Raw genomic sequence first — 20,037 nt, forward strand, 5'->3', positions numbered from 1 at the left:
AAGTGCAATAAAAACAAAGTGCAAGATGACACAATATAAATCTAAAGATAAAGAACATAAATCAAAGAAAAGAGATACAAAGATTAACAAAGAATATCATCATTTCACTTCTGCGCCCAAACTAAGAATTAAACAATCAAATATCACGAGGAATGAATGAGTCCCTGAGTCTATAAGTGTTGCATCATGGGAGGAGCATTCGTGTGATCTCTCAACTGTCACCAGTCCAAGACCAGCTCCCTGGTCTTTGAGAAGTGGTTCCTCTCACTCCATTTGAGTCGAGGTTTAAAGACGCCGGTGATATATTTGTGACCCAAACTGTACATAGTCTTTGTAATTTATTCAATTCCTCATCAAGAACCTGACGATCGTCTCAGGACGTCTCACACTTTCCTCCCTCGTGGACATTAACGATAAACTTGATTTATTTTCCATGATGTCAATATATCCGTCACGTGGATGTTGTTTCTTACGCTTTTGTTCCAGAAGACCACTGGTTCTTCTCCGCCGGTTCTGGTAATATTTACCTCTAGTTACTCCACATATCTCTGGAAAATGTCTCTCAAAACGGGACTTATTTGCTTTTGACCTTTTTTGACTGTTGTTTTGTTTCCGTCTCCCGATAGATCTGTTGCTAGTTAGACCTTCTGAATAAACGCTGAAAAACTTGAGGCCGTTTTCGCTTCATTTCATGTTGATAATAAAAAAGTTTCCTTCTCAGAGTTTTGTTTCTTTTTCAGAGATACTTCATCGTGTTCACAGTATTCTAGATTCTACTGCAGTAAACGTGTGCCACCATCAAATGTGTCCTCTTTGAACATGAATTTCTTGCACTGAATTATTAAACCATTAAATTCAGGCTTTGAATTTGAAAAAAAGTATTTTTGACATCTATATTTTTGTCCAATGCCTGAATTCAGTGTTAAAAAAATGCTCAGTGCAATGTAAAAAAATTAATTGTAAAAATCTTTTAAAATAGTTTTCTTTTTTAAATCAAATACAATGTTAATAAATTCAGTGTTAAAACATGATCAAATCAAACAAAAAAAATGTGTTTAAAATTATATTACAAATATTAAGAAATCAATGTAAATAAATTTACTGTTTAAAATATTCAGTGTATTCAATGTAAAGAAAATCGATTAAAAAAAAATGTCAAAAAGTTTCATGTTGATTAATTTGATGTAAAAACATCTTGTCTGTAATCTGGCAAAAAGAGGAGAAACAATCGATTTTGAATTTTACAGAATCAAAATCCGACTTTGCATTTTACATAAACATGATTTTTTTTTGTATTGCCAATGCATGAATTCAGTGTTTAAAAAATGTTAATCTATTAATGTAAAAATGTATTATTTTTAATAAATTAAATGTCAATTATTTGAGTGTTAAAACTGTTCAGCATAAACATTTCACCGTAAACAAATAAAATGTCAATTTACTTTTGTTAAAATAAAACAAATTAAAAGTCAATTATTTCAATGTTAAAACATGTTCTGTGTAAATAATCCAAGGTCAAAAAATAAAATTGTTTAAATGCAATAAAAAAATATTTTAAAACAAATTTAATGTAAATAATGTCAGTGTTAAAAAATATTCAGTGTAAACGATTCAATGTAGAAAAAAAAAAAAGGTAAAAATAATCCCATTTCATTAAAAAAAAAGAATTCCACATAAAAAAAATAATATCTGCCTTAAAATATTTTTCAGTGTAAACAATTAAATGTGAAACAGAAAAATCCTATTAATTATTTTTTACAGCGTTAACAATCGCCTCGAGCCTTTGTCTGGGCAGTAAATGTACGAGTAACACATTTATTAATGTTTTAAAATTGTGCTAAAACAAGTTAAAATGACTTATATTAGTGAGTCTGTAACAATATCTATTTAATAATATTATTATTATTATTTTTAAATGTTACAATATCAACGTGGCTGAAAACACACTCGCTTCAGTATAAACGTCTAAAAATAAATGTAATATTTATTTCAATATAATGATCACTATAACTCATTACGTTATTTTACTTATTTTCATGTCTTTTCCTTAAAATACTTTGACATTTTGCGACTAATAAAATAAAATAAAACGAATGGCCAGCTATTAATAAAAGCTGGCCGGAAATCACACGTGTATCCATTTTATTTTGAAAAACATTTCCGTGATTCCTGCGTAACAATGTCAACTTTGACGTTTTTTTCCGGGAAAGTTCTGGTGTTAAAATGAGGAAGTGTCTCCAGAACCGAACACAAATGGACCGAACATTATAAAACGCGTCTGGACACGATGAGGACTGAAACCACAACACAAACGGTGAGATACAAATCTTACTTATATACGGTTTAACTCACGTTTTTCTACGATAAACATGGAAAAGATGTCAGTTTAAGAATCTTATTTAAAGTTTTAAACATGTCAGTTCCTCGTGTTTCAAACATGCAAACACGCGACTGCTGCTCGTGAAACATACATGTTGTTAAAGTGTTAAGACGTTACATCTCGGTTCATTCCTGGAGCATCATGTGTGACACACGCAGGAAACAATGAGTCACTGAGTCTCAACTTTATTGTGATGATTAAGTTTTTACACGTTTACTGTGACAGAAGGACACCCTGGAAAGGACACCAGCTTTGATTTGAACTTCTGTAAATTAGACAAACATGATGCATTATTGAATGATGGATTTAAGAGGAACATAGTTCACGGAAATAAAATACTTGAAATGGTTAAAATTCAACACGTAATTTACTTTTAAGTTCAACTAATGTGTTGATGTGTGTGTGTGTTGTTGTGATGTGTGACTCTATTGTATCATCAGTGTGTGTGTGTTGTTGTGATGCGTGACTCTATTGTATCATCAGTGTGTGTGTGTGTGATGTGTGACTCTATTGTGTCATCAGTGTGTGTGTGTTGTTGTGATGTGTGACTCTATTGTATCATCAGTGTTTGTGTTGTTGTGATGTGTGACTCTATTGTATCATTAGTGTGTGTGTGTTGTTTTGATGTGTGACTCTATTGTATCATCAGTGTGTGTGTGTTGTTGTGATATGTGACTCTATTGTATCATCTGTGTTGATGTGTGTGTGTGTTGTTGTGATGTGTGACTCTATTGTATCATCAGTGTGTAAGTGTGTGTTGTTGTGATGTGTGACTCTATTGTATCATTAGTGTGTGTGTGTTGTTGTGATGTGTGACTCTATTGTATCATCTGTGTTGATGTGTGTGTGTGTTGTTTGTGACTCTATTGTATCATCTGTGTCGATGTGTGTGTGTGTTGTTGTGATGTGTGACTCTATTGTATCATTAGTGTGTGTGTGTTGTTTTGATGTGTGACTCTATTGTATCATCAGTGTGTGTGTGTTGTTGTGATATTTGACTCTATTGTATCATCAGTGTGTGTGTGTTGTTGTGATGTGTGACTCCATTGTATCATTAGTGTGTGTGTTGTTGTGATGTGTGACTCTATTGTATCATCAGTGTGTGTGTGTTGTTGTGATATGTGACTCTATTGTATCATCAGTGTGCGTTGTTGTGATGTGTGACTGTATTGTATCATCTGTGTTGATGTGTGTGTGTGTTGTTTGTGACTCTATTGTATCATCTGTGTTGATGCGTGTGTGTGTTGTTGTGATGTGTGACTCTATTGTATCATCAGTGTGTAAGTGTGTGTTGTTGTGATGTGTGACTCTATTGTATCATCGTTGTGTCTGTGTTGTTGTGATGTGTGACTCTATTGTATCATCAGTGCGTGTGTGTTGTTGTGATGTGTGAGTCTAGTGTATCATCAGTGTGTAAGTGTGTGTTGTTGTGATGTGTGACTCTATTGTATCATCGGTGTGTGTGTGTTGTTGTGATGTGTGACTCTATTGTATCATCAGTGTGCGTGTGTGTTGTTGTGATGTGGGACTCTATTGTATCATCAGTGTGTGTTTGTACAAAACTCTATTTTCATTGAAATATGGACATTAGAAAATGATCTTAAGCTCCGCCCACTGAAAACACTTTCTGGAGATTAAATCTTGTTGACCATAACCACACACACTCTGCTGTTATTGGTCAAACATGAAAGTTTGTCACTGTTTGTCCTCAATCTAAGAAGTCTCCACCTCCAAGGGAATCGTTGTATAAACAAAGCGGGCGTGATAACAGCTGGCTGGAGGAGGACAGAAGCCATTATTACATCATAAAGGACTCTCGTAACCTCTCGTTCGCCCAGATTATAAAGTAATAAGTTGAAAACATGGTCATGATCATTAGTTGAACTTTAAAAACAAATTAGACTGGTTTAGTTCGTCTATATGTTTTTGTCCGAAACTCTAGTCATAAAGTAAAGATGGAATCATCAAACTAAGTCTTAAGCCGGTCTTGTGTGCAGGACTGAGGAGGATGTTCTACTGGTCCGTTGGAGGTCCACTGGACTCTGGAGGCAGCGAGATGACGCAACCACATGGTGAGTACTTTCACTTATCCCTCCCTGACTCGCCCTGACAGTGTGTTCTTTATCTGCCACGACTGGACCTAGACCTCACGACTGTGTGTGTGCTTGTGTGTGTGTGTGTGCGCATTTGTGTGTGTGTGGGTGTGCGCATGTGTGTGTGCAGGGCTACACATTTATCCCAAAAGAGAACTGAAACCACGTCTGTTTGTCGACCACAAGGCTCGCTTGTCGCCGCGTAACTTTTCACTTGAAGGACGTCGACTGACTGTTTTAGTGTTTGAACAAACGCACAACAACACAACAACAACACACAGTTCAATTGAAAGTGTCTTATCGTAACAACGTTATCTCGAGACACTTTACAGCCTTTAGTGGAGAAAGAAAAAACAGATCAACTCAATAACGAGTAAAGCACAGCGTGGCGTCGAAAATCTTCCTTTTCGAAGGCAGAAACCTGGAGCAGAACCAGACTCATGGTTGACGGCCTCCTGCTGTGACCGGCTGGGAGGACGGGACTATAGACGTACTTTCAGATGACGGCGACACAGATCTTCTTGTGATGATGCTACTTTTAAACCAGGTGTTTGTGAGAAGGAAGTGAGAGAACAAACCGGTTATTTGTTGAACGAGCTCCATCTTGTTGCTACTAAAGCAAATGTAGCAAAGATTGTTTTTGTTTTGCTAGTCAGTCCTGGTTCGACTGTTGCATCGATGCCTCTGGAGAGGATTTGTTTGTCACAACAGGAAACAAACTTCAATATTTCAACAGTAAAAAAAAACGTTATGCCGCTGGTTATTTTCAGGGTATTTTCCTAGTTTTGTGTTGTGTTGTGTTGACGCTCACAGCAGCAGTTGAGTGACAGGCGACAGTGAGACGTTGAAGTCACTGCTGACTTCACAAGTACTTTGTTAACATGTTGTTTTATCCTTCTTGAGAGTGGGGGGTCAAACTCAAGTGGCCAAAACATCTAAAGGTCAACTAAAGTGTGTATTTGTGTGTCTGTTGTTGTGATGTGTGACTCTATTGTATCATCAGTGTGTGTTGTTGTGATGTGTGACTCTATTTTATCATCAGTGTGTGTGTGTGTTGTTGTGATGTGTGACTCTATTGTATCATCAGTGTGTGTGTTGTTGTGATGTATGACTCTATTGTATCATCAGGGTGTGTGTTGTTGTGATGTGTGACTCTATTGTATCATCAGTGTGTGTGTGTTGTTGTGATGTGTGACTCTATTGTATCATCAGTGTGTGTGTGTTATTGTGATGCGTGACTCTATTGTATTATTAGTGTGTGTTTGTTGTTGAGATGTGTGACTCTATTGTATCATCAGTGTGTGTGTGTTGTGATGTATGACTCTATTGTATCATCAGTTTGTGTGTGTGTGTTGTTGTGATGTGTGACTCTATTGTATCATCAGTTTGTGTGTGTTGTTGTGATGTGTGACTCTATTATATCATCAGTTTGTGTGTGTTGTTGTGATGTGTGACTCTATTATATCATCAGTGTGTGTGTTGTTGTGATGTGTGACTCTATTGTATCATCAGTGTGTGTGTGTGTTGTTGTGATGTGTGACTCTATTGTATCATCAGTGTGTGTGTGTGTTGTTGTGATGTGTGACTCTATTGTATCATCAGTGTGTGTTTGTACAAAACTCTCTTTTCATTGAAATATTGACATTAGAAAATTATCTTAAGCTCCGCCCACTGAAAACACTTTGTTTTTCTGGAGATGAAATCTTGTTGACCATAACCACACACACTCCTCCCACGCCAGTGTTGTACCTGAACGAGGTCATCGAACGATAGTTCATGAACTAGTTTATATTTTGGACGAATGTGAACTAAACTTATTGTTATTTTGTCTGATTTATCGTCTAACTTAGTTTTTTTAAAATATATATAGATATAAATATATATAGAACTACCCCATTCTTGGACCTTTTGAAAATGTTGAACTAGTTCATTTTAAATATGGTGAACTGAACTTTAAACTAGTTCAAATAATGAGTCACTGAATCTGAGTAGAACTTCTTACAGTTCATTGTGAGGATTGAAGGGTTTTTCACACATTTACTGTGACAGAAGGACACCCTGGAAAGGACATCAGCTTTGATTTAAACTTCTGTAAATTAGACACATATGATGCATCATTGAATGATGGCTTTAAGAGGAATATAGTTCATGGAAATAAAAGACTTGAAATGGTTAAAATTCAACACGTCACCAATCCTGGAAGTCTCCACCTCCAGGGGACTCGTTGTATAAACAAAGCGGGGCATGATTACAGCTGGCTGGAGGAGGAGTGAAGCCATTATTACGTCATAATGGACTCTCGTAACCTCTCGTTCGCCCAGATTTCAGAGCAACTTTATAAAGTAATGAGTTGAAAACATGGTCATGATGAGGAACTTACTGCGTCTTGAAGAACATTTACTACATGACAGTTTTTACATTATTTTCCTTTTGAACAGGTTAAGTTGCCACAAAAAAAGGACGTATTGGTCTGAGTGTCATGTTTTGTCTTCTTATTTTCGGAGGCTCTGTTCATCTTGATAATCTAAACGTTTGTTCTCTTTTCCTAAACATTTGCATCAGAGATTATTTGACCTCAACATCACTTTTTCTCGTATAGAAAGTCTCTATAATCTCAGTTCCGTATCTTAAACACGGACGTCTTCAGTCCACGCTGGGACCAAAACGGACGAGTGACTAGTTTGTAGTTAAAATCCTATTATGACCCATCATTTGTGGTGTCGCTCACTCCCTCCACCCTTCTCGGGTTTCTCCCTCCGCCTGGTTCCTCCCCCAACATGGGGGCAGCCTGTGAGAGACGGATGCTGCTGTGAGTCCTCATGGTTCACATGGAGGATGATGGTGTTGTCATGGATGATGTTCTGCTGATGATGGATGTGAGCGAGGGTGGAGGACGTTCACGTCGGCCGTGAGCAGGTCAGTACCAGCAGATGTTTTGTCCTCGTGCTGCTCCTGTCAAGAAGGTTCTGTCGTCAAGCCTGTTCCTGTAGGTCCTTCTTGATTCTCTCTCGCCCTCGTCATCCTTATTGAACAAAGTCTTCTTCTCCAAGACACAGTAAGTTCCTCATCATGACCATGTTTTCAACTTATCACGTTATAAAGTTGCTCTGAAATCTGGGCGAACAAGAGGTTACGAGAGTCCATTATGACGTAATAATGGCTTCGCTCCTCCTCCTGCTGTGATCACGCCCCGCTTTGTTTATACAACGAGTCCCTAGGAGGTGGAGACTTCCGGGATTAAGGACGTGCAGTGACTAACCTCCATCCGAGGTTGCTCAGGCACTATTCTTTTAAGATAACTTCTGGACGTTCAGGGTAGATACGTCTCGGAGAAGTCTCTGGTGTAGTTTCTCAGAAGAAGCTACAGGAGGTTCCTGAGGAACAGAAAGTCTGGTTCAGTGGTGGAAGATGGATCTACGGATCTTGTGGAACTTGTTCTTGAATTGGAACATAATCATCTTTGGTTTATAACGTTGTGTCGGATTGAAATGTGATTTTCTTAGTGTGTCTGAATTGAGTTTCAATATATAATGTGAGAAATAAATGGTAAAAGTTAATCCACGGATCTGACGTTATTCTGAATAAACAAACAATCAGGACGAAGGTTATTTTAATGGTGAGATGGAAACGTAAAGATAAACAGATTCTCTGATATTCATATGAATAATTAACCAAATAATCAAATGTTTCTGTTCAAGATTCTTATTTTTACCATATTATATATATATATTATTATTGTATTGTCTTCTGGTTATTTTTAAGTTTTTTTTCTCCCATGTTTTTGTAACAACTCCGTCCTCCAGTCGTTATTTAAACAGGCTGAAGGCTCGTTCATCTCCAGCTCTTTACTAAGCAGTATTGATTTGAAGAGCTAATGGTTTTACTGCCTCCAGTCGTCTCGTGTTCCTCCGGCAGCACTTCCTCTCAATTATTCATGGACCTTCTGCAGGGAGGATGATGCAGACGCAGATGTGGCTGCAGATGTGGCTGCAGATGTGGCTGCAGATGTGGCTGCAGATGTGGCTGCAGATGCAGATGTGGCTGCAGATGTGGCTGCAGATGCAGATGTGGCTGCAGATGTGGCTGCAGATGTGGCTGCAGATGTGGCTGCAGATGTGGCTGCAGATGTGGCTGCAGATGTGGCTGCAGATGTGGCTGCAGATTTGGCTGCAGATGTGACTGCAGATGCAGATGTGGCTGCAGATGTGGCTGCAGATGTGGCTGCAGATGTGACGTCGTCGTACAATCCAGTGTCGTACTGTATGTGCTCTTTGTTGACCTGAAACCTTGTCGACCACACCTGCTGCTCTGCTGTGATTGGTCGAGCATTGAGGTTTGTCACCGCGTGTCGTCGATCCAGGAAGCCTCCACCTCAGAGGGACTTGTTGTATAAACAAAGTGACGGGTGAATTACAGCCGGCTGGAGGAGGAGGTTATCACAAGGTCAAGGTGAAACAAACGTGTTTGTGGTATCCTTTGTGTTGCTTCTGGGTCAAGGTGACCCGAAAGCCTGGAAACAAATTTGTTTGTGGTATGCCTTGTGTTGCCTCTGGGTCAATGTGACCCGAAAGCCTGGAAACAAATGTGTTTTTGGTATCCCTTGTGTTGCCTCTTGGTCAAGGTGACCCGAAAGCCTGGAAACAAATGTGTTAGTGGTATCCTTTGTGTTGCTTCTTGGTCAAGATGACCCAAAAGCCCGGAAACAAATGTGTTTGTTGTATCCCAATGTTGACCCTTGTGGTATCCTTCATGGGATACCACAAGGGATGGATGTGACTCATTGTATAAACAAAGCGGGGCGTGATCACAGCTGGCTGGAGGAGGAGTGAAGCCGTTATTACGTCATAATGGACTCTCGTAACCTCTCGTTCGCCCAGATTTCAGAGCAACTTTATAAAGTAATAAGTTGAAAACATGGTCATGATGAGGAACTTTTCACATGAGTCGAACTCTGGCGTACTGTGTACTTCTCTATTGAGGATGTACATGTATTTGTTTCTTTAATAGTTGTACTCACTCCTTCCACAAGAGCTCCACATCCCGAATTAGGATTATCGGTGTTTCTTGTGAATGAATGCGAGTGATTTTAAAAAAAAGCATATAAACCAGGATTCATATAATGGTTGTGGGATCTGATGAAGCGTGGATTCACTGGAGCTCATACACACCAGGAAGAGTGAAGGTTTCCAGTGGTGGGTTTGGATGAAACGGATCAGTTCCTGGTTCAAGAACATCATACCTTGATCTAACTTTGGGTTTGTGGAAGAAGAATTCAAAGCAAGGGGTTTGTTGTCAAGTGATGATTATCAGGTTGTTGTTCTAAAGCTGACGTTTCCTAAAAAATGGGTTTACCTTTTACTACCAAAATCCATGTGTATTCGCAGTATAACTGTGTACTTCTGCGGTGTAAGTATCGTCGGCGTAAGTCGAGCAGCAGTTCTCACTCGTTCCTGCTCCGCGTGGACTAATCCATCTGTGCTCTGGTTAATAAGATGACCTACTTGCTGCTGCTGCTGCTGCTGCTGCTGCGAGATGTTGTTCTTCACCTGCTCTCAGCGCCTCGCGCTCGTCTGACTCCCAACATCTGACTCCCAACATCTGACTCCCAACATCTGACTCCCAACACCCGTCTCCAGGCCCGGAGGATGACATGGGAGCCAAGGTGTCCCTGGTGGCGAGCGCCGCTCCCCGACTCACTGCTTCTGCCACGCTGGAGAACATCCAGGCGGCGTACCAAGATGGAGACGAGGAGTCCGCCCGGGAGCTGGTCCAGCAGGCCTGCTGCGTGGAGTGCAGCGCCGGGATGCCCAAGATCGGCGGGGTGGGTTCGACCGTCGCACACCTGCAGGGTTGATCCAGATGATGATGTTTTTAAGTGTTGATCTCTTCCTTCGTCTCACATGTGTGTGTTAATAATTCAGTGTTGGTTCATACTAACCTCTCATGATACCAGCGAGTCTGTCGCTGTGTCGCAAATCACACACTTCACTGGTTTTGCAGTACACGTTAAGACAAGCTGTGTCTCAAATAGCATACTTGTGTACTTACTTTACTTGTTTACTTTAGTATTTTCAGTGCATAAGTGCGTCTCAATTCTTAGTATGTGAAATGTAGTGCTCCATACACACTTGATTGTCACTAAAACGCCAACAAAACTGACTATGGATCGATGGACACTTTCTACACTAAACGACTCCATCTTAGTGACGTTAAGTTACGATATAAAGTAAATATATATATGAATATACTTACTGGTGTATTTTCAGCAGCAGTAGAAGGATGACACGTCTTCGCTGATACCGGCGTAAATTTCTCACCAATAGTTTCTCATATTTCTTGATCCAAACCAAACGTGCTGCCAGCAGGTGTCGCTAGTGTTCCTACAGCTGGTTGAAATCATTGTTAAAAAGTAGTAGAAGAAGAAGAAGCTGTCGCCTAATTTCCTGTTAGTGTGTAGCAGCAGAGTTTGATTTGAGACATACTATCTGTGGAGAATTAGTTACTAGTTAGTACGTACACTATCCTGATGCATACTAACCTCCAGTGCACTAAGAGTAGTATGTGATTTGAGACACAGCAACAGTGCACACACTTGCCCATTGCTAAAATGTCAACAGTGTAGTACTGTCTCAAATCAAACTCTGCTGCTACACACTAACAGGAAATGACTCGACAGCTTCTTCTTCTACTACTTTTTAACTCTGATCAACCAGTCGTTGAAACTCTATCACTGACACTTGACAACACTTTTATACAATTGAAACAAGTTATTAAGTTGTGTTTCATTGTGTTACTGCTGTTGTTGTGTTGTTTTGTGGTAATATGATTGTTTTCTGGAGACATTTACGTCAGTATCTGCTCTGAAGACGTGTCGTCAGTGACGTAGCTTCAGTTTAGCTTCAGTTTAGCTTCAGTTTAGCTTCAGTTTAGCTTCAGTTTAGCTTCAGTGTAGCTTCATCTACGTCACTAAGATGGAGGACGTTGAGGGTGGAAAGTGTTCATCGATCCACACTCAATTTTCTGGCCGTTTGAGTGCACATTGTGCACTACATTTTCGCACACTACTCAATGGGATGCACTCAAATTATTAAGTGTAAGTGCAGAAGTGCGTGATTTTGGAACACAGCCCCAGTTAATTCTCTGTAAAATCAATCAACTTAGTTCTATAACTATAGTAAGTAAGTAAAGATCTTTCTCAAACCAGGGTCACAAAGCGCTTTAACAATAAAAAACAATACACAGTTAAAATATACACTTTAAAAGATCAAGACACATAAGACAGGAGTCCCAGAAAATCATGGAAAAGCACAAATAATAATGTAATCGTCAAAAGTCTGGCACTGTTTTGTGAAAAATTGAGCAGAACCACAGCTGAGAACAGTGACGAGAGTTATCTTTGATATCAGTGAAAGTTTGAGTGATTTGTAGATAAAAATCTTAAAAAGTTATTGAGGAAGATGGAGTGATGAAATAGAGCAATGTTTCTCTAGTCTTTGAGATTTACTCTTAACGAAAATGCTACATTTTAAGAACATTAACATTAACATTTGAATTGCTATAGTAAAGTGACACTCTCAAGATGGAACCAACAGAATAAATAATAATTGTAAATAAATCGAATTGTGTTAAAAACCCTCGGAATCCAATCAACCTTTTTTGTTGTCGTTCATGAATTAAATAGTGGAGAACCTTCTTGAATTTATCATGGAGCTGCGAAGTGCTTTAGAAACCTCTCAGTGTTTCCCAAAAAAACCTCATGCTCTGAGTCACATCCTAACTTTGATGTCTTTATTAAACACTCCAGTGGATTCAAACGAACGGCAGAAGTTACTCCAGGCTTACGGCTTAGTTTGCAAAATCGTTCTCTTTTTTTCTTCAGTATTTCCTGTTGGAGAACTTTAACTTACCTTATAGATTCAACCCAGTTTCTTCTTCCTTTCCTCTCTCAACACATGCTTCCATCACGTTCTTCTGTCATGTTTTTTTTCTATTTCTGACCTTCTATTTCTCAGTCAATCCTTTGAAATCATTAGTTTCTTCTACCCTGAAGATTTTTAATGTTGAATCTCTACTATTATACATTTTATTCTACAGATTTCTTCCATTTTAGACGTTAAGCATGAATGTTTTTTTAAGATGTTTCCCTTTTGTAAAACTGTCCTGTAACTGATATGTGGAGATTTGTGATTCACAGAATTTTGGTTCAAATCTTCATTAAACTAAAATAATGTTAAATTTCTTAGGATGATAAAATCATTCGACATAATAGTTTTGAAAAATAATTTAAGCTATTATATGTTTGAAAGTTTAAGCTTATAGTTCGACTTAACTTGCTTGTGACCTTGGCTCGTGCGAAGCTTTGAGGTCACCTAAAGAAACCGTGTGTTTGTAATAAACAGAAAATGTTGTCTCTGGGTAAAGATGGACATGAATCATGGTATTAACTCAAACTTCACTAGTGATTCTCGTGGAAACACTTCAAGTGTGTAACAATGTTCTGACATGTGTTACTGCAGACAAGTCTTCTGTGTGTAGCGTCGCAGCACGGAGATGTGCAAAGTGTCCGGTTCCTGTTGAAGGAGGCCCGCATCCCCGTGTCCCAGGAGCCGTCCAGCAGCAACCCCGCCATCATGGCCGCCTTCCACGGACACACCGGCGTGGTCCGAGAACTGCTGGGAGCAGTACCAGGTACCGGAACATTGTCGGCCTGGAGTCGAGTCACTAGACCATGACTGAATTTATTTTGTTGATTTTATTCTGATATCTATACATGAGGTTTCAGTCCGAGTTGTTTGTCTCGATTGACGGGAATTAATCCTCTGACACGCCTTTCGGCAAAGTTTCTTCCATGTTTTTTTATCTGTTCTATTTTTATTCGTATATACAACTAGACAATTCCCTGCCCGTAAATCGCGAGAGTCGACTCTGCGTTTTGCCCCCTGGCGAAAAAACTAGAAAAGCTAGAAAAGAGTTAAATCCCACGTTGATAACTTGGACTTTTATCTATATTTTAAAGTTTGAATGATGTTTCTACGTGATCGTATGCCAGAGCAAGAGGTGTTTGAAAAATGAAGTAGACTAGTGACTTTTTTGACCTCGTCCCATTCATTCCTTATGGGAAATGTATCACAGTTTTTGGAGTCTTATGGCCAAAATTGGCGATAGATTTATAATCTGGTGAGAAAAATAATAACGGTGTGAGTCCGATTGAGCCGCACGTTTGGATTTATTTTTCATTTGTGTGCGCACAACGGTACTGGTGCGTAAAATATGCCAAAAACGGAAGGAGGATGAATAATAAGAAGAGGTGCGAGGAATAACTATGAGTAACAATATCAAGTAAAGGGTGGAAATGTAGAAAATACATTTAAATGTATACAAGAATATATTTATATATATATATATATATATATATTTATATTTATATCTGTAGCTGTTTCATAGTTGTGTAATGGCAACAATTCTGGCGTTATGATGCGTATCACGATATATAGAGATACTGTAGTAACAAGGATATATTTGTAGTATTGTTGAGTACTTGACTCTGGTGTTGTAACTGCTTTCATCTGTTTTCAAACCCAAATATGTCCAAACATCAGCTTTAAAAGCTGCTGGACTCACTGTATCCTCTCGTCCAAAGATCTCGCCTCATTTCATTTCTTACTTCAAGCTACGAGGAACGAGCTACTGCTTCCATCTAGCGGCTGGAAGTTGAATTGCAATACAAAAATCGGCACAATAAATAACATTTGTATTTTAATTGTAGATTAAAACAATCTAATAGTTTTCTCCTTACTTTCTAGACCTTTTATTGAACTAAAAACCATTAAAGAACGGTGGTTGAAAAATATAACAACAGATCAATACAGTTTTGTGAAAAACATGAACTCTTGAGTTGACCTTGACCTCTGTGGTGTCACCACCTTCCTCTCAGGCCCGGGTCTGAGGAAAGACCTGCTCAACTGGATGCTGGCTTCATCTTGCCAGCAGGGTCACTTGGACCTGGTCCGGCTGCTGGTCCAGACCTACCGTGCGGACGTGAAGGACTGTGCCATCCACAGCGGAGAGTTCGCAGTGATCAGTGGCCTTCCCTTGTATGCAGCTGCACAGGCAGGTAGTAGAGTCTGACCTCTGACCTCACCTTAGATCTACTCTTGCTCTTCTGACCTTTGAACTGCATCTACTGCTACAAACTTTATTTGAACCGTTCAAACTTTTATCAACAAATTACAGGCTTTGTTCTGTCTTTCTTTTATCTCTTCAACTCTTTCTTCTTTTCCTCTTTTTCCATCTTTTTTTCTCCATTCACTTGATTCTTCAACTCATGTTTCAACTCATGTTTCAACTCATGTTTCAACTCATGTTTCAACTCCTTCCACTTTGACCTTCAGATATATCCATCGACACCTAGAAACTTTATTTAACTTTAAAAACACCATTGTCTTCTTACTACTACTACTACTACTACTACTACTACTACTTCTACTTTTACTACTAATTTTTCTACTACTTCAGGTACTTCTTCTACTACTTATTTTATTTATAATACTAATTCTACTTCTGCTTTTAATACTTATACTTGTACTGCTAATTCTACTACTAGTTGTACTCCTAATTCTACATTTACTTGTACTACTAATCCTAGTACTAGTTTTACTCCTAATTCTACATTTACTTGTACTACTAATCCTATTTGTACTACTAATTCTACATCTTCTCACACTACTACTTCTACAACTACTTCTACTACTATTACTTCTATTTCTACTACTAATTCTTCTATTCTACTACCAATTCTACTACTACTTTTACTGCTAATTCTACTACTACTTCTACTTTTACTACTAAATCTACTATTAATTCTGCTTTTAGTTTTACTACTAATTCTACTACTACTTTTACTACTAATTCTACTACTTCTTTTACTACTGATTCTACTAGTACTTCTACTTCTACTACCAAATCTACTATTAATTGTAATTTTAGTTTTACTACTAATTCTACCACTGCTTCTTCTGCTTATACATTTGGTACTAATTCTAGTACTAATACTTTTACAACCTATTGTAGTTCTACTTTTACAACCAACTTTAGTTCTACTCCCACTCCCACTACTAATACTTTTTCTACTTCTTTTTTTTCTTCTCAACCTTTCTCAGTTTATTTCATCGTCTTCACATCAGTTTTTACATCCCCAGACAGTTATATTCATGAGTAGTACTGCAGTTAATGACTAGTAATGTGTGTTGTTGTGTTCTGTGCATCAAAGGAAACGAGGAGATCGCAGACTTCCTGCTGACCCACGGAGCAGGCTTATCCTCGTACACGCTCTCGGATCACCCGGAGTTCTGCGAGAAGCTCCTGAGGAAGAAAGTGTGTGAGAGCGTGGACTGTGAGCAGGTCAGTGTTGGTCTTCACGGGAGAATCACAGCAACACCAACATGGATCCTGGTCCCACACAGACGCTCCGGGTGTGCTGGGGAGGTCTGCAGCTGCCCTGGCTGGAGCTGGACTGGTTCATCAACATCTCGTCGGCCATCACTCACCTGGACCTGTCGTCCAACCACCTGGTCACGCTTCCCTCGGTGGTCCCGTGGGGTCTGGTCCACCTGCTGGACATCGACCTGTCCGACAACAGGCTCAAGCAGCTGCCCTCGGCCTCCAGCTCCCATGAGGTCATCTGCTCCAGGTGGATGTTCTTTCAATCATTCTGTGGAGAAGATCCATGACTCGGAATATTGAATTTAACACAAGTTTTATTAATTAATTAATTAATTTAATCATGTGTGTATTGAAAGGTTGAATTTATTTTTTGTTGAATAACTGTTTTTTTTGCTTTATAATAATTTAAAAGCTATACTTCTACTTATTCTACTACTAGTTTTACTACTTCTATTTCTATTTTTACTACCAATTCTACTACTACTTTTACTACTAATTCCACTAATTATTTTACTACTGATTCTACTACTACTTCTACTATTAATTCTACTTTTAGTTTTACTACTAATTCTACCACTGCTTCTTATGCTTATACTTATAATACTAATTCTACTAATAATACTTTTACAACCAATTGTAGTTCAGTTCTTTATAAGAATTTAAAAGCTTAAGTTTTTTTGTTTGTTTTTTTAATTTTAAACTTAAACATTTTCAAAAAATATTTTTTTACACATAGAGTTTTATATTCTAATTCCAATAATTCCGTTATATTATTTTTAAATTAAATATTTTAAAATTTAAAGCCTTATGAATTCAATCTTTCAACATTTGAAGCCTTTTGAATTCAATATAAAATGTTGGTATTGCAGTACTGCCAGACAATATCTAAAGAATACAAAGCTTTATAACGACATAAAAATACTTACTTCCAATTATTAACTGAAATAATTCAATAACGACACATCAAACTTTTAAATATTCAAATTGTTGAATTCAATGATTCATCAAAACAAACTCAACCATTAAATATAAAAAAATACTTCATTAAATTGTTTAAAAAACCCGAAAATAAATAAAACAAAAATTAAATTCAAGCATTGAATATTCTGATGGCTCTGATCTTCTATATCATATATTCGTTCACTGATGGCGACTCTTGTTCCTCAGACTACAGCAGGTCAATCTGTCTCAGAACCTGTTCACCAGTTTGCCGCCTCCCCTGCTCCACCTGACCCACCTCCAGAGACTGTCTGCAGCCAAGAACCAGCTCGAAGAACTGTTCGACGTCCCCTCCTGTAAGTTTCCACTGCAGATCCTTCAGCTCAGCCTCGGACTCACTCGTCTCTCTTGTTTTGAAGCCACTAACTGGATCGGACTTCGTTCCCTCGAAGAGCTGGACGTGTCCGACAACGCTCTGACCAGCCTCCCTACGTCCGTGATGCACTTCCTTAAATCCCTGAGGGTCCTGAACGTGAGCCGGAACAAACTGGAGGACTTCCCGGACCCTTGGGCCTGTCCTCTGGTGACTATGTTTGACCTTTGTTCTCACGACAAGTTCAATGATTTTATCTTTGCTGCAGTTTCATCTTTGGACTAGAACTACTGTTGCCTTTTCTCCTCATAGTTAACAACAATAGAGTCGGAGAAAATCTTTGTCTTTTGTGTTATCTGTGAGTCAAGGTGGAACACAAGGGATACAACAAACAAATGTGTTTTCGGGCATTTGGGTCATCTTGACCCTGTGACAACACAAGGGATACCACAAACACATTTGTTTTCAGGCCTTTGGGTCACTTTGATCCACAGACAACACAGAGGATACCACAAACACATTTGTTTTCAGGCCTTTGGGTCACCTTGACCCAGAGAAAACACAAGGATACCACAAACACATTTGTTTTCAGGCCTTTGGGTCACCTTGACCAAGAGACAATACAAGGGATACCACAAACACATTTGTTTTCAGGCCTTTGGGTCACCTTGACCCAGAGAAAACACAAAGGATACCACCAACGCATTTGTTTTCATGCCTTCGGGTCACTTTGACCCTGAGACAACACAAGGGATACCACAAACACATTTGTTTTCATGCCTTCGGGTCACTGTGATCCTGAGACAACACAAGGGATTCCACAAACACATTTGTTTTCATGCCTTCGAGTCACTTTGATCCTGAGACAACACAAGTGATACCACAAACACATTTGTTTTCATGCCTTCAGGTCACTTTGACCCTGAGATAACAAAAGGGATACAACAAACACATTTGTTTTCAGGCTTTCAAATCACTTTGACCCAGAGACAACACAAGGGATACCACAAACACATTTGTTTCCAGGCCTTTGGGGTCACTTTGACCCTGAGATAACACAAGTGATACCACAAGCACATTTGTTTTCATGCCTTCGAATCACTTTGACCCAGATACAACACAAGGGATACAACAAACACATTTGTCTTCATACAGATAAGGGATATTGTCAGTCATGTAAAAACAAACCCTGACTTTAGTCTCTAATAAAATGACGTATGAAGCAAGAACGACCAACAGTTGAAGATGTTTTAACTCTTTTTGTAGTTTCCAAACTATCTACTGAACAAAATGATGTTTCTTTGTAGAAAGTGTGTAAAGCCTCTTCCAACATGATCTCAAGTCTCCCAGAAAACATCTCCATCTTCTGGAGGACTGAGCTGCAGGAGGTGGACTTCTCTGACAACCGTCTGAAGGACCTGCCCTCCTACATCTTTGAGCTGGAGGTTTGACTCTTAGACTGTACTTTCTGCTCTGACCAGCAGGTGGAGGTGTTGTTCCACTCTTGGATCTTCTACTGTCTTCTCTTCATACGTTGATTTAAAAATGTTCTTCATGCTTCTGACCAGAGGAACATCCACGAGGATTTATGTTAGTAAAGTCATGTTGAAGAATGTTTACTTTGATGGACAGAATTAAATAAGAATTAACTTCTGATCATTGGATCAGGATCCAAGTGTTTCTGAGGAAAGTTAACTTTCATGACTTCATATCATGAGATGAAGAATCTGTCAACAGCAGCTGCTTTATTTATCCTTCCTTGAATTTCTTACTCACCATCTCGTCTCCTCCTCACCCTCCTCCTCACCCTCCTCCTCCTCCTCCTCCTCACCCTCCTCCTCCTCCTCACTCTCCTCCTCACCCTCCACCTCCTCACCCTCCTCCTCCTCCTCACTCTCCTCCTCACTCTCCTCCTCACTCTCCTCCTCCTCCTCCTCCACCTCCTCACCCTCCACCTCCTCACCCTCCTCCTCCTCACCCTCCTCCTCCTCCTCACTCTCCTCCTCACTCTCCTCCTCACCCTCCTCACTCTCCTCCTCACCCTCCTCCTCCACCTCCTCCACCTCCTCCTCCTCCTCCTCCTCCTCCTCCTCCTCCTCCTCACTCTCCTCCTCACTCTCCTCCTCACTCTCCTCCTCACTCTCCTCCTCACCCTCCTCCTCCACCTCCTCACCCTCCTCCTCCACCTCCTCCTCACCCTCCTCCTCCTCACCCTCCTCACCCTCACCCTCCTCCTCCACCTCCTCCTCACCCTCCTCACCCTCCTCACCCTCCTCCTCACCCTCCTCCCCCTCCCCTCCTTCTCCTCCTCCACCTCCTCCTCCTCCTCCTCCTCCTCCTCCTCCACCTCCCCCTCACCCTCCTCCTCACCCTCCTCCTCCTCCTCCTCCTCCTCCTCCTCCTCCTCCTCCTCCTCCTCCTCCTCCTCCTCCTCCCCCATCAGTCAGTGCTCTGGTTGAAACTGTGTGGGAACAACCTGGTGACGCTGCCTTCACTCAGCAAGTGGAGCTGCTGCAGACTCAGGACCCTGGACCTGTCCAGGAACCAGCTGGGCAAGTGAGTCCACACACGTGCACACACACATGCACACACATACACACACACACGTATGCACTCACACGCCCGCACACCTACATGCACACAAATACACACACATGCACATGCACGTATGCACACAAATACACACTTAAATGCACACAAGTACACACACACGTGCACACTTACATGCACACAAATACACATGCATACAAATGCACGTATGGACACACATGCAAGCGCACACACACATGCACACCTACATGCACACAAAT

At 39.9% G+C, this 20,037-nt stretch overlaps 1 protein-coding gene across 1 annotated transcript in view; it reads left to right on the plus strand.

Moving 5' to 3' along the window:
* The first annotated feature begins 2,212 nt into the window (after positions 1-2,212).
* lrrk1 (leucine-rich repeat kinase 1) overlaps positions 2,213-20,037 on the plus strand; it is a 59,019-nt gene continuing 41,194 nt past the window's right edge. Inside the window, exons 1-11 of the mRNA XM_087783348.1 lie at positions 2,213-2,314; positions 4,378-4,452; positions 10,110-10,294; positions 12,990-13,161; positions 14,408-14,587; positions 15,743-15,873; positions 15,936-16,162; positions 17,083-17,210; positions 17,274-17,437; positions 18,535-18,672; positions 19,671-19,783. Coding sequence (XP_087639474.1) covers positions 4,389-4,452; positions 10,110-10,294; positions 12,990-13,161; positions 14,408-14,587; positions 15,743-15,873; positions 15,936-16,162; positions 17,083-17,210; positions 17,274-17,437; positions 18,535-18,672; positions 19,671-19,783 — 1,502 coding nt within the window. The 5' untranslated portion in view covers positions 2,213-2,314; positions 4,378-4,388. The remainder of the gene's footprint in view (positions 2,315-4,377; positions 4,453-10,109; positions 10,295-12,989; positions 13,162-14,407; positions 14,588-15,742; positions 15,874-15,935; positions 16,163-17,082; positions 17,211-17,273; positions 17,438-18,534; positions 18,673-19,670; positions 19,784-20,037) is intronic.

This window comes from Callionymus lyra, chromosome 2 (genome assembly GCF_982586985.1).
Source record: "Callionymus lyra chromosome 2, fCalLyr1.hap1.1, whole genome shotgun sequence".
Classification (NCBI taxonomy): Eukaryota; Metazoa; Chordata; class Actinopteri; order Syngnathiformes; family Callionymidae; genus Callionymus; species Callionymus lyra.